The sequence below is a fragment of the Scyliorhinus torazame genome, chromosome 1 (assembly GCF_047496885.1).
Source record: "Scyliorhinus torazame isolate Kashiwa2021f chromosome 1, sScyTor2.1, whole genome shotgun sequence".
In the NCBI taxonomy this organism is placed as follows: domain Eukaryota; kingdom Metazoa; phylum Chordata; class Chondrichthyes; order Carcharhiniformes; family Scyliorhinidae; genus Scyliorhinus; species Scyliorhinus torazame.
In genome coordinates, this window is record NC_092707.1 from 413,774,177 (window position 1) to 413,786,025 (window position 11,849).

The window sequence follows — 11,849 nt, forward strand, 5'->3', positions numbered from 1 at the left end:
ATGCCCATATGTTTTGGGCATGCCCGGCACTTAAAGAACTCTGGCAGGGGTTTGCGAGGGTGATGTCCAGGATTTTGAACACTCGGGTGAAGGCGAGTCCAACAGTAGCGATATTTGGGGTTTCGGAGGATCCGGGAGTGCAGGAAGCGAAAGAGGCCGAGGTACTGGCCTTTGCCTCCCTGGTAGCCCGGTGACGGATCTTGCTAATGTGGAGGGACTCGAATCCCCCGGGTGTGGAGACCTGGGTTAGCGATATGGCGGGGTTCCTCAGTCTGGAGCGAATAAAGTTCACCTTGAGAGGGTCCTTGATGGGGTTCTCCCGGCGGTGGCAACCTTTCCTTGACTTTCGAGGGGAGCCGTAAGTGTCAGCAGCAGCAGCATCCTGGGGGGGAGGGGCGGGGGGTTCAGGTGGGGGTACTGTTGATACAATGTGAGTTGGGCATGGAGACAAAACCCACCTTGTTCTGTTTTTTTTAAATTCTGTTGTGTCAGTAGTTTCACTGTGAACTTTGGGATATGTTTCTTGTTATTGTTTATTACTATCTGTATTTCTATTTTTGTTATGTAAAACGTTCATTGGAAAACTTTAATGAAACATTTATTAAATATTGTGTGTAGTTTTGGCCTCCTTTTCTGAGGAAGGATGTTCTTGCTCTCGAGGGTGAGCAGTAAAGGTTTACCAGACTGATTCCAGGGAGTTTTTTTCAAATAAACTTTTAAAACCCACACAAACACAGGGAGAATGTACAAACTCCACACGGACAGTGACCCAGAGTCGGGATCGAACCCGGGTCCTTGGCGCCGTCAGGCAACAGTGCTAACCCACTGTGATACCGTGCTGTCCCTCACCCTGATGGTGTTGACCTCACTGTGGGGAGTGATCCCACAGGTGGCATCAGTCTTCCAATAACTCTTTTCAACAACTGTTCCTCGTCACTGAACCGGGACAATGTGATGTTTTGAACATGAAGACTGAGACAATTGTGTCTGTGGATTGCCGCCCGCTTGTGTTTCAGAGCGGGATCACTGGACTGGGGGCTCAGTGTTGTCTCTGACACTGTATTTTCCCATTGAACCATGAGAACCCCAAACTATCCCAACTCTTAAACAGGAAAATCTGACTAAAAATACACATCACCCCCAATATCCTGAAAATCAACTCAAAAACATAACGATGTGCAAGCAGCCCCAGGTTACTTACCCACCGCCATACAGAGGGTGAGAGTCAGAGCTGAGAGAGCTGGGCAAAACATTCCAAACAATGTCCTTTTGCAAATGTACAATTCTATTCATTCTTCCTGTATTCTCGGGTCTGTGGTTCACAGGTAGCTCATTGTCACGCACTTCCTTGTGTTCAAGTTCAAGGTGGACCACAGAAAGGGAAGGTGAGGGGGTAATGGTCGGGTTAAAAGGTCTCGGGTGTTTACTCATTTGCGGACTCTCCGCGCAGAAGTAGTCTTCTTGCAGGAGACATATTTGCCAATTAGGGATCAGACGAGACTGAGGAAAGGGTGGGAGGGGCAGAGGTTCCATTCAAATATTCATTCAAGGTTCAGAGGAGTTCCGATCTCGATCAATAAGATGGCATTTACGGCGACTAGAATTAGATGAATAGAATTTTATAAGTCTCTATGAGATCCCCCCTCATTCGTCTGAACTCCAGCGAAAACAATCCTAAACTAATCAATCTCTCCTCATACGTCAGTCCTGCCATCCCTGGAATCAGGAGGGCAGCACGGTGGCGCAGTGGTTAGCACGTTGCCGAGGTCCCAGGTTCGATCCCGGCTCTGGAGTTTGCACATTCTCCCTGTGTTTGCGTGGGTTTCACCCCCACAACCCAAAGATGTGCAGGGTAGGTGGATTGGCCACACAAAATTGCCCCTTTATTGGAAAAAATGAATTGGGTTCTCGAAATTTATTTTTAAAAAACACCATCAGAGTGAGGGTATGGAGACCATTGTCCATAGAATAAAATGGAGCCATTTCCACTGGTCAGTACTGACGAGCTCTCCGAGTATCTGTGGAGACGCAGGGTGAACCTTGCTGAAGTCTGCTGCTGGGGCTCCTGAATTATCATCCCCAAAACCACTTGAATGTCCCTCAGTGACCCAATCTGTCCCATGGGAATGAATCAGAGAATCACAGAAACATTCCCGACAGTGCAGGAGGAGGCCATTGGGCCCATTGAGTCTATACTGACCCTGTGAACGAGCCCCCCGCCAAGGCCCACTCCTCCACACTTAATTTTGTTTTTTAATAATCTTTATTGTCCCAAGTAGGTTTACGTTAACACTAGTCGCCACATTCCGGCACCTGTCCGGGTACACAGAGGGAGAATTCAGAATGTCCAATTCACCAACAACACGTTTTCGCGGCTTGTGGGAGGAAACCGGAGCACCTGGAGGAAACCCACGCAGACACTGGGAAAACGTGCAGACTCCGCACAGTCAGTGACCCAAGCCGGGAATCGAACGTGGGACCCTGGAGCTGTGAAGCAACAGTGCTAACCACTGTGCTACCGTGCCGCCCAACATCTATCCCCATGTCACCATGTAAGCTTTTGAATAGTACGGGCAATTTAGCATGGCCAATCCACCTAACCTGCACATCTTTAGACACTGAGAGATAATTTAGCATGGCCAATCCACCAAAACTGCATAGCCTTGGACACTAAGGGACAATTCAGCATGACCAATCCACCTAACCTGTGCATCTTTTCTCTGTGGAATTAAACCGGAGCACCCGGAGGAAACCCACGCAGACACGGGGAGAATGTACAAATTCCACACAGTCACCCAAGACTGGAATTGAACTTGTGTCCCTGGCGCTGTGAGACAGCCGTGCTGACCCGGGTCCCAGGCACTGTGAGACAGCCGTGCTGACCCGGGTCCATGGCACTGTGAGACAGCAGTCCTGACCCGGGTCCTTGGCACTGTGAGATAGCAGCTGACCCGGGTCCTTGGCACTGTGAGATAGCATTGCTAACCCGGGTGACTGGCGCTGTGAGGCAGCAGTCATAACCTCAATGTTACCGTGCTGTCACACCTCTAGAAGTAAAAATAGGAAGTAATGTTGAGACATCCCGCAATCTTTCACAGCAACATCGAATAGAAGAGTGTGTGAAAGAAACAAGAATTGTGTGTTTGCAAAAGGACTTTGTTTGGAATGTTTTGCCCAGCTCTCTCTGTTCTGACTCTCACCCTCTGTATGGCGGTGGGTAAGTAACCTGGGGCTGCTTGCACATCGTTATGTTTTTGAGTTGATTTTCTGGTTATTGGGGGTGATGTGAATTTTTAGTCAGATTTTCCTGTTTAAGAGTTGGGATAGTTTGGGGTTCTCATGGTTCAATGGGAAAATACAGCGTCAGAGACAACACTGAGCCCCCAGCTCAGTGATCCCACTCTGAAACTCCAGCGGCCGGCAATCCACAGACACAATTGTCTCACTCTTCATGTTTAAAACATCGTTGGACGGCACGGTGGCACAGTGGTTAGCACTGCTGCCTAGGGAGCTGAGGACCTGGGTTAAAACCTGGCCCCGGGTCACTGTCTGTGTGGAGTTTGCTCATTCTCCCCGTGTCTGCGTGGGTTTCACCCCCACAACTCAAAGATTTGCAGGGTAGGTGGATTGTCCATTCCAAATTGCTCCTTGGGTACTCTAAATTTAATTCAAAAATTAACAAAACCTCGTTAATTCTTTAATTCCCATTTCTCCTGATTTGCGTGATGATTTTCATTGGATTATTTTCCATCCTAGAATGTTAAATGGAGGGAATTAATTTGCCAGCGGATTTCTTCCTCAAATCCACCATTCATAAACTGCTCCTGAATTATCATCCCAAAATCCTTCAGACCCCTTTCATGTCCGTGAGGAGCCTGATCCGTCTCATAGGAACAGTCACCCCCTTGAAGCCTTTCCCCCAAACTTGTGTGCCCCTATTTACTGCTGTCTGTGTGAATGGGAATGGGAGGTGTAGGGATAGCTGAGGGGGTCAGCACACTGAGGAGGATGTTTAATGTACAGATGCTGAAGGCTGAAGTGACTCTGACACAACTCCAGGCATTTTTCTGTGTCAATGCTTCAGTCAGGAATTTTGTGAGCATGTTTCCTGATCTAATTAGTGTGAGTGATCCGAGCTTCCCAATGGGAATCCTGTGGTGATGTTGAGGGGGATGTGAAGAGGTCCCACTCGGTGCCTCAGCAGAGTTGACAATCTCAGAAAGCCACCTTGGAATGTTCTGGAACCAGAGGGTCAGAACCCTGCCCCTTGCGTTGAGGCTCCTGAATCCAGTAACGTTGCCGCAGGCTGCAGGGGGCGTTGGGAACTCAAAGGGGTCAGAAATTCTCGAGATCCAGTTTGATTGTTGGACGATCGTTGGGTCAGGAGATCAGTTTACCCAGCGTGCCCAATGGGAGATGATTATTTTATCAGTTTTCATAGACTTTTGGATTTTATCTTTCTCAGCTTCTGATAGGATCCTTGATGCGAAACCACAAGAAGCCAGGAAAGAGAGTGAAGTCAGACAGGAAATGACATCCAACAATGTGATTAGAAATCTCAATTAAAATAAAATTAAGAGAAATGTTGCACTTAAGAAAGGAAATATAACATGTCCTGGGAATTATAGACAAGTTGGTTTCACATAAGTTGTATGAAACATAATGGAATTCCGACTAAAATAATCTAGACTCTAAAAAACAAACAGAAGAATGAATAGTCAACAAGGACTTGAAATGGACGTGTCATTCTTGACCAAATCAATTCATAGACTCAGAGAATCCCCACAGTGCAGAAGGAGGCCATTCAGCCCATCCAGCCTGCACCGACCCTCTGAAAGAGCACATGACACAGGGTCAGGCCCCCACCCTATCCCCGTAACCGAACACTAAGGGGCAATTTTCCATGGTCAATCTATCTAACCTGTATATCTTTATACTGTGGGAGGAAACCGGAGCACCCGGAGGAAACCAAACAGACACGGGGAGATGATGCAAACTCCATACAGACAGTCACCCGAGGCCAAAATTGAACCTGGGTCCCTGGTGCTGTGAGGCAGTAGTGCTAACCTCTGTGTTACCATGCCACTGAACAGAATTCTTTGAAGAGCTAACTAAGAGAGTAGACATAGGTAAACTTGTAGATGTTATATATTTAGATTTCCTTTGATAAGGTAATAAACAAATGAATGAGACATGATGGGAATTGGAGCTCGACAATGTTCTGTGCTGGGATGACTCTTGTTTACCATTTATATCAATAATTTAAACTTGGACCACGCTTAACAGAGGAAACTGCACTGCTCCTGGCTGAATACATTCTGTTCCTGGCTCTAAGGCCTGCAGGCAGCCATTCACAACACCAGCACACATTTGGTCAATCTGACCCACCTCCAACACATCGTTCTATCCCTCAAATCCTCCCCACTGTGTCCATCTTGGCTCAGTTCAAATCCCACTTGAGACGCGAGGCTTTGAGCACAAAATGCTGGGCTGACATTATTGGTCAGTACAGTGCGATGTGAGACAGTGAAGTTCAGGGTGTGGATAAAGCAACTGGGCTACAAGTTACTGATGACAATGCACAATATTAATTCCTGATCTACACGGGATTTTATAATAACTTGTGTTTCAGCTTCTATTTTGTATTTTCTTATTTGTTCTGATCTTCAGTTATTTTCTGTTCACAGGTCATGTGACAGGGACGGTTCTTATCCAATCTCCTCAAGTTGTGAAAGTGCCTGAGGGTGAAACAGTGACGTTTCTGTGTGACTTACAGAGCAAGCATTTAGGGCACACTGTGGATAAATACACTTTACATTGGTACCGCTCACAAAGTAAGGAATGGATTTTGAGTCATGATATAAATGGCGAAGTTTCCCGGGCGACAGGTATGATCGGTTTCAGCCTTCCAGAGATGTTCCCGGTAACAGCTACATTCTGACAGTCAGAGATGTGAAGCCCGGTGACTCCGCTGTCTATATCTGTGGGATTTGGGGGAAAATCTTTGGGAAAGGAACCCGTCTGAATGTAACCAGTGAGTAATGTCTATGCTTTATTACTTTTATTCCAAATAATGTTATTACACATAGACTGAGTTGACCGCCCAGAACTTGAATCAGGTTGCAGGGGGGGGGGGGGGGGGAGCACAGCACCGGGGTTAGGGGGGTAGCAGAGCACCGGGGGGGCGGGTAGAGAATGGGAACGGGTCTGTCGCCCGGCGCCGATCCCAGCGGGTTTCCCGATCTCAGCGGCCTCGAGCGCAGAATACCGGCCGATGTCCCCGTGGATTGATCCTAAAATGAAGGAATTTGGGAAATTTGTAACGAGTGCATTCTCTAAATCTGCAGCGATCTCTTTTAGAATCACAGGGTGTGGGCCATCAGGTGTGTGAGATTTTCCAGCTTGCTGTCTTTGCCCTCCCCTCCCGGAGGTGGGAATTCTTCCTGAGCTTTGTTCCCTGCAGTCCTGGCCACACAGATTGGTGGCATCGACAATGATTTATTAAACTATTGAGCAGCTCAATGCTCACTTTCCAATCATCAATGAGAATTGCTGGAATGTGGACTAAAGAAACAAAGGTTTGTTCTTGAATTGAGCAACTCCTTCAGCTAATAGGACAAGGGCCACAAAATAGTTGCCCCAGACTTTGAATGTGAGTGAGGAACACATTAACTGGCGGCTTCAGTGCGGCCGGGACAATGGGTGGAATCTTGTGGAGGTGATGGGAACTCAGCGGGTGGCTGGAGAGGCAGCAACACCCCCACATCATTTCTTTTTGGGAAGCTCCATTGGATTATGTGAGCATGGAGGGATTGACAGGTCAATAATGGGTCTGACCCTGTGATCGAGGACCCCCGAGTCTCTGATCGGAGGGTGGCACTTCTACTAAAAGCAGAAAGAAAGGCTGCAATTCTCTGGCCGTGGCGATTGCCGCCGGCAGTGCCCCCTCGCCCGGGGCTTTCCCTGTGGCGTGGCTTCAATGGGAAATCCCATTGACAAGCGGGAAGGCAGAATCGCGCTGCCTGGGAACAGCGCGCCACCGAGAAACACGCGGCTGGGGAAGCGGAGAATCAGCCCAGACTGCAACCTCAGCACCTGTTTATAAATTGTTGATATTTTTCTCTTAAAGGTGAGAAACCTCCAGTCCTTATCCAGTCTCCGAGTGTGGAACGTGTCCCAGAGGGTCAGACTGCACGGTTCCACTGCTCCATGCAGAACGCCGCAGTGAGATACACAAACGTTTATTGGTACAGGAAGCTGCCAGGGAAAGAGAGGGAGAGGATTTTAGCACTTGATACAAAGAATTATGTAGACCGGGATTCGGGTTTCTCTGAGCGTTTCCTGCCTGCCAGACACATCAGCTCCAACAGCTTCATCCTGACAATCAGCAACGTGCAGCCCAATGACACTGCCGTCTATTACTGCTCCGTGTGGGGACATATCAGTGGGGATGGGTCACAGCTGAATGTAACCAGTAAGTACAGTTTCCATGATTCTCATTAATCTTCACCACATGTTCTGTCTTGTGGTTCTCAGAAGTCTCAAATGTTCACACTTTTTTGGACACAAAGCCCGCTTCTTGATACAGGTGATGGGGTCTCTCACTCACTGGTCTGAGGTCCAGGGAGAGGCCCATGTTGCTTCCTTTGTGAAGGATCAGGCACATACATAGACATCAGTGGGCCTTCCACATGACCATGGTGCCTGAGACAGGCAGCTGCACATTGCAAACACCAGTCAAACCAGTGGCCCACAACAAGGTCAGGCTGAGGGATTCGGACCAAAGGTGATTGTGGGAGGGTTTGGGGTCAGAGGTTGAGATTGTGGGAAGAGGGGTTAGCAACCTGGACATGGTGGTAGCTCTACACAGGCCCCCCTCCCCCTTCCTGATGTCATGGCAACCAGTACTTGACAATGAGGAACTCCCCCAGGTCACCATTAGAAACACGAAGTGGGTTAGTTTTTATCCAAATGGGGAGACCCCCTCCTGATGCTGGTGGTGGAATGCGGTCTTCAAATGGGTATTGGTGCCAATTTAAGGATTTTGTTTGGATGGTGGGGGAGTGGCCGAGGAAGGGTGCTCTTCCAGAGGGTTGGTGCAGACTGGATGGGCTGAATGGCCTCTTTCTCCACTTCAGTGACTCTGTGTTTTTTTTTTACAATTTCAAGTACCCAATTCATTTTTTCCAATTAAGGGCCAATTTGGCGTGGCCAATCCACCTACCCTGCACATCTTTGGGTTGTGGGGGTGAAACCCACGCAGACACGGGGAGAATGTACAAACTCCACACGGACAGTGACCCAAAGCTGGGATCGCACCTGGGACCTCGGCGCCGTGAGGCACCAACGATTCTATGTTTAACTACCAGAGCTACTTTGTAAATCCAGATACTCTTTTAAGTTATGAATATTGTTTCCCCAAAGGTGCAGATGCCCCAGTGGTTATCCAGTCTCCTGCTCCAGAATCTATCAGACAGGGTCAGAGTGCACGGTTACAGTGCACCCTGTATAACGCCTCTGTGAGATACGCTGATGTTCATTGGTACCGACAACAACCAGCTTACATCGAGTGGATTTTAACAGATGAGATACTGAACAACACACGATGGGGTCCTGGCTTCTCCGAGCGTTTCCAGTCTTCTCGAAACATGTCCAGTAACAGCTTCATTCTGACAATCAGCAACATTCAGCCCAGTGACGCTGCCATCTACTATTGTGAAGTGAGGGGAGATATCGATTGGAATGGAACCCAGCTCACTGTAATAAGTAAGGACAAGTTACATTATCCAACTTCACAGACTCGAGCACATAATCTAGTGCAGGACACACTGATTGATGGATTTCTAGGTGCCAATGATATTGAGGGTTATGGGGATAATGAGGGAAAATGGTGTTGAGGTCAACACTCAGCCATAGCCCAGTTGAATAACGCAGAGGGCTAGAGGGGCTGAATGGCCTACTCCTGCTGCTCTGCTCTGACAAAGGGAATTGCCCACAATGCCCATACAGAGTGAGTTAGAGTGAACAATGCCTAGTGTCCACCTTGATTCATCGACTTAATAGGCCAGAATTTGCTCGGGGTGGGAGGAGCATCTCACAGAGTGACCCCCCCATGAGATAATTCAATGATATATGAGGTCACTGTGTCCCACATTTCCGGTTACTGGGAACAAATGTCCCTTCCTGTTTTCCTCCACCTCCACCAGTCAGGATGTCAGGATTCATCCTGAAACCAAGAAACCTTTTCTTAAATTGAGGATTCAGCATCCAAATTTCCTTTTTCCTACATCCATGACTCAAATTTGACCATTTGTGATGTGATCATAAAATGTGGCAATGTGGTCCCCGTCCCCCGCGTCTCCCACCCCCCGCCCCCCCGGCCCCACCGCCCAATGCGGGGGGAGTGATTATCCTGAGATGCGGAGTGGATATATGCAAAACCAATGTCGCAAAGTGGTGTGAGAACAGGTGTTAATTTTTCGAGATTCCTTAAGGAGCATTGTGTTATTGTATAAAGAAGGATGTGTGAGAGTGTCCCGAATAGAGCACCAGGCTCGGCAATCTGGTGTCAGGCAGTTTCTGAAGGTCTTTAATTTTCACATTTGAGTGAAACGTGGTTTGAGAGATCATGTGGGATACATTTAGTCAGGTTACAGCAGTTGTGCCTTGGTTAATATTAACTGGATTTTGATAGTTAAACATATATTAGGGAGTATTGCCTGGAAGAATTTTATTTATGAGTCTGATCAATTAGGGAGTCTTTTGGGGGAACATATTGTGAAATCAATTTTAACTGTGTAATTGTAATTGTGTGTGGTTAAATTTTCTTTTCTTCTCAATAAATCTTTGAGGTTTAAATTTAAAAACTCCAAAATCGCCACTGGACTGTCCCTTTCTGGGAACACTGCCACTTACCATCAATGCAGTTCCTGGAACATTGTCTCAGGCACAGTGCTGCAGTACCTCTTACAGCCACTGTAGCGCTGTGCATGGAGGGACTGGGACTTCTTTCCAAATGCGGACCCGAGTTAATTTGAGCAGGAAATGGCAGCAATGCTGTCGAGTCGTCCCCGCCGACTCTCCGAATGATGAGCAAGGTACTCTCACCATCCATAAAATCCAGGCCATAATGACCTTTACTGACATCTCCAGTTGTCCCAAAGTGCTTTACAACCAATTAAACCCTTTGTAAAGCTTGGGCCCTATTTAAATGTAGGAAATGTATCGGCCAATTTGTGCACAGCAAGCTCCCTAAATAGCAATGTGATAATGGCCCGATAATATCTTCTTTGTCGTGTTGAAGAATGAATATCACAAGTCGGAATAGTTTGTCTCAATTTGCTTCAGCAAAATGATTGAGAATTCGGAACAATTCTATCAGAGGATGATCAGACGAGACTTTAAACCAAGCCCTGGTCCACTCTCTCTGGGAGATGCAGGAGGCCACATGACAGTAGCTTAAGAAGAGCAGGAGAGTTCACCCCAGTCAGTAACTCGAGGGAATAAACTAAACAAAACCCATCCCATTAGCTCCCTTTCAGCCTGGCACGCTGCCCATCACAGCCAACATTGGCAATGACCTGAATCAACACAATTACTCTGAACTTTAGTCCCAATCCCACTCACACATTTAAGGCACTTTTTTGAATGGGTTAATTCTCTTTGGAGGGTGTTCCATTAATCTAAAACTCTCTACATTCTTCCTTGTTAATTTTGCAATCACAATCTTTTAGACAAACTCCATCTTGCTAACTGATGTGTCATTGACATTTCCTCTTCCAATATAGAGAACTTTACCTTCATCTCAGTCCCCATTGCTCTGCCTTTCCTCAACTCAACTCCTCCATGTTTAAAAACAAACTTCATCTTGTTTATACGGATCGCCTGGTCACATTAGTGGTATCGGCCACACAATACACACCACCTATCCAAAAGTCACTCCCCTACAGTGTAATGTTGGTGTGGACGGAGGAGGATACAGAACGGAACCCACTGGGGATCTGTTGGTGGTTTTCTTTCCATCTGTGGGACTTTGCTGCACTGTTACCAAGTCAGCCAGAATGGCCAGCAAGTGGTCAGAGTGCGATATAAGATTGGCCTGCCGCATTATCAATAAATCAAATTGATCTGTGTTTAAACTGACATTGTTATTCCAGGTGTCCAGCAGATAGAAATATCTGCTCAGTTTGAATTCCACCTGCTTTCATTTCTCTACTTTACCATTTCAAATGTCACCGACTGACGAGAATCAAATCCATTCCCCGTCCTTTAACCGTAAACATGTGATTTCCTTTCACAGACACGGCTGACGCTGAGAAGATGAAGCTTGTCTGGATCATTGTGGGAACTCTTTCGGGATTTGCAGGACTTAGTTTGCTCATCGGATTCATACTGCTTCGGAAATAACAATCCCGTAATTTTGACAGAATAATTCCGTTTCTCTTGGTTATTGTGTATAGTTTGTTTTGTTTGTTTATGGGATGTGGGCATTGTTGGCAAGAGCAGCATTTATTGCCAATCCCTAATTTCCCTAGCGAGCAATTAACAGTCAACCCCATTGCTGAGGATCTGATGTTACAATCCTGGCCAGACGAAAACAGTGGATGAGATATGCAACAGAAACCCCAATATTTTATTTTAATTTGGTAAAACTGTGATGAAATGACACCTCACTCCAGGAGTGATTTGGGGAAAAATAGGGATATGGTGTATGAAACAAACTTGATTACTTACAGAGTATTAAATTATATTTTACATCACACCAGGAAATATCTGACAATCTCCACGTAAACAATGCAAATCAATACAGTGAATACAGTAACCCTTAACTGCTATCTTTGTTCTCACTC

General features: G+C 46.8%; 1 protein-coding gene across 1 annotated transcript in view; it reads left to right on the top strand.

The window, feature by feature from the left end:
* LOC140428531 (immunoglobulin kappa light chain-like) overlaps window positions 1–11,431 on the top strand; it is a 36,690-nt gene extending 25,259 nt beyond the window's left edge. The window contains exons 2-5 of the mRNA XM_072515101.1: window positions 5,688–6,034; window positions 7,130–7,474; window positions 8,425–8,766; window positions 11,300–11,431. Of these exons, the coding sequence (XP_072371202.1) occupies window positions 7,210–7,474; window positions 8,425–8,766; window positions 11,300–11,406 (714 nt within the window). The 5' untranslated portion in view covers window positions 5,688–6,034; window positions 7,130–7,209 and the 3' untranslated portion in view covers window positions 11,407–11,431. The remainder of the gene's footprint in view (window positions 1–5,687; window positions 6,035–7,129; window positions 7,475–8,424; window positions 8,767–11,299) is intronic.
* The last annotated feature ends 418 nt before the right edge of the window (window positions 11,432–11,849 follow it).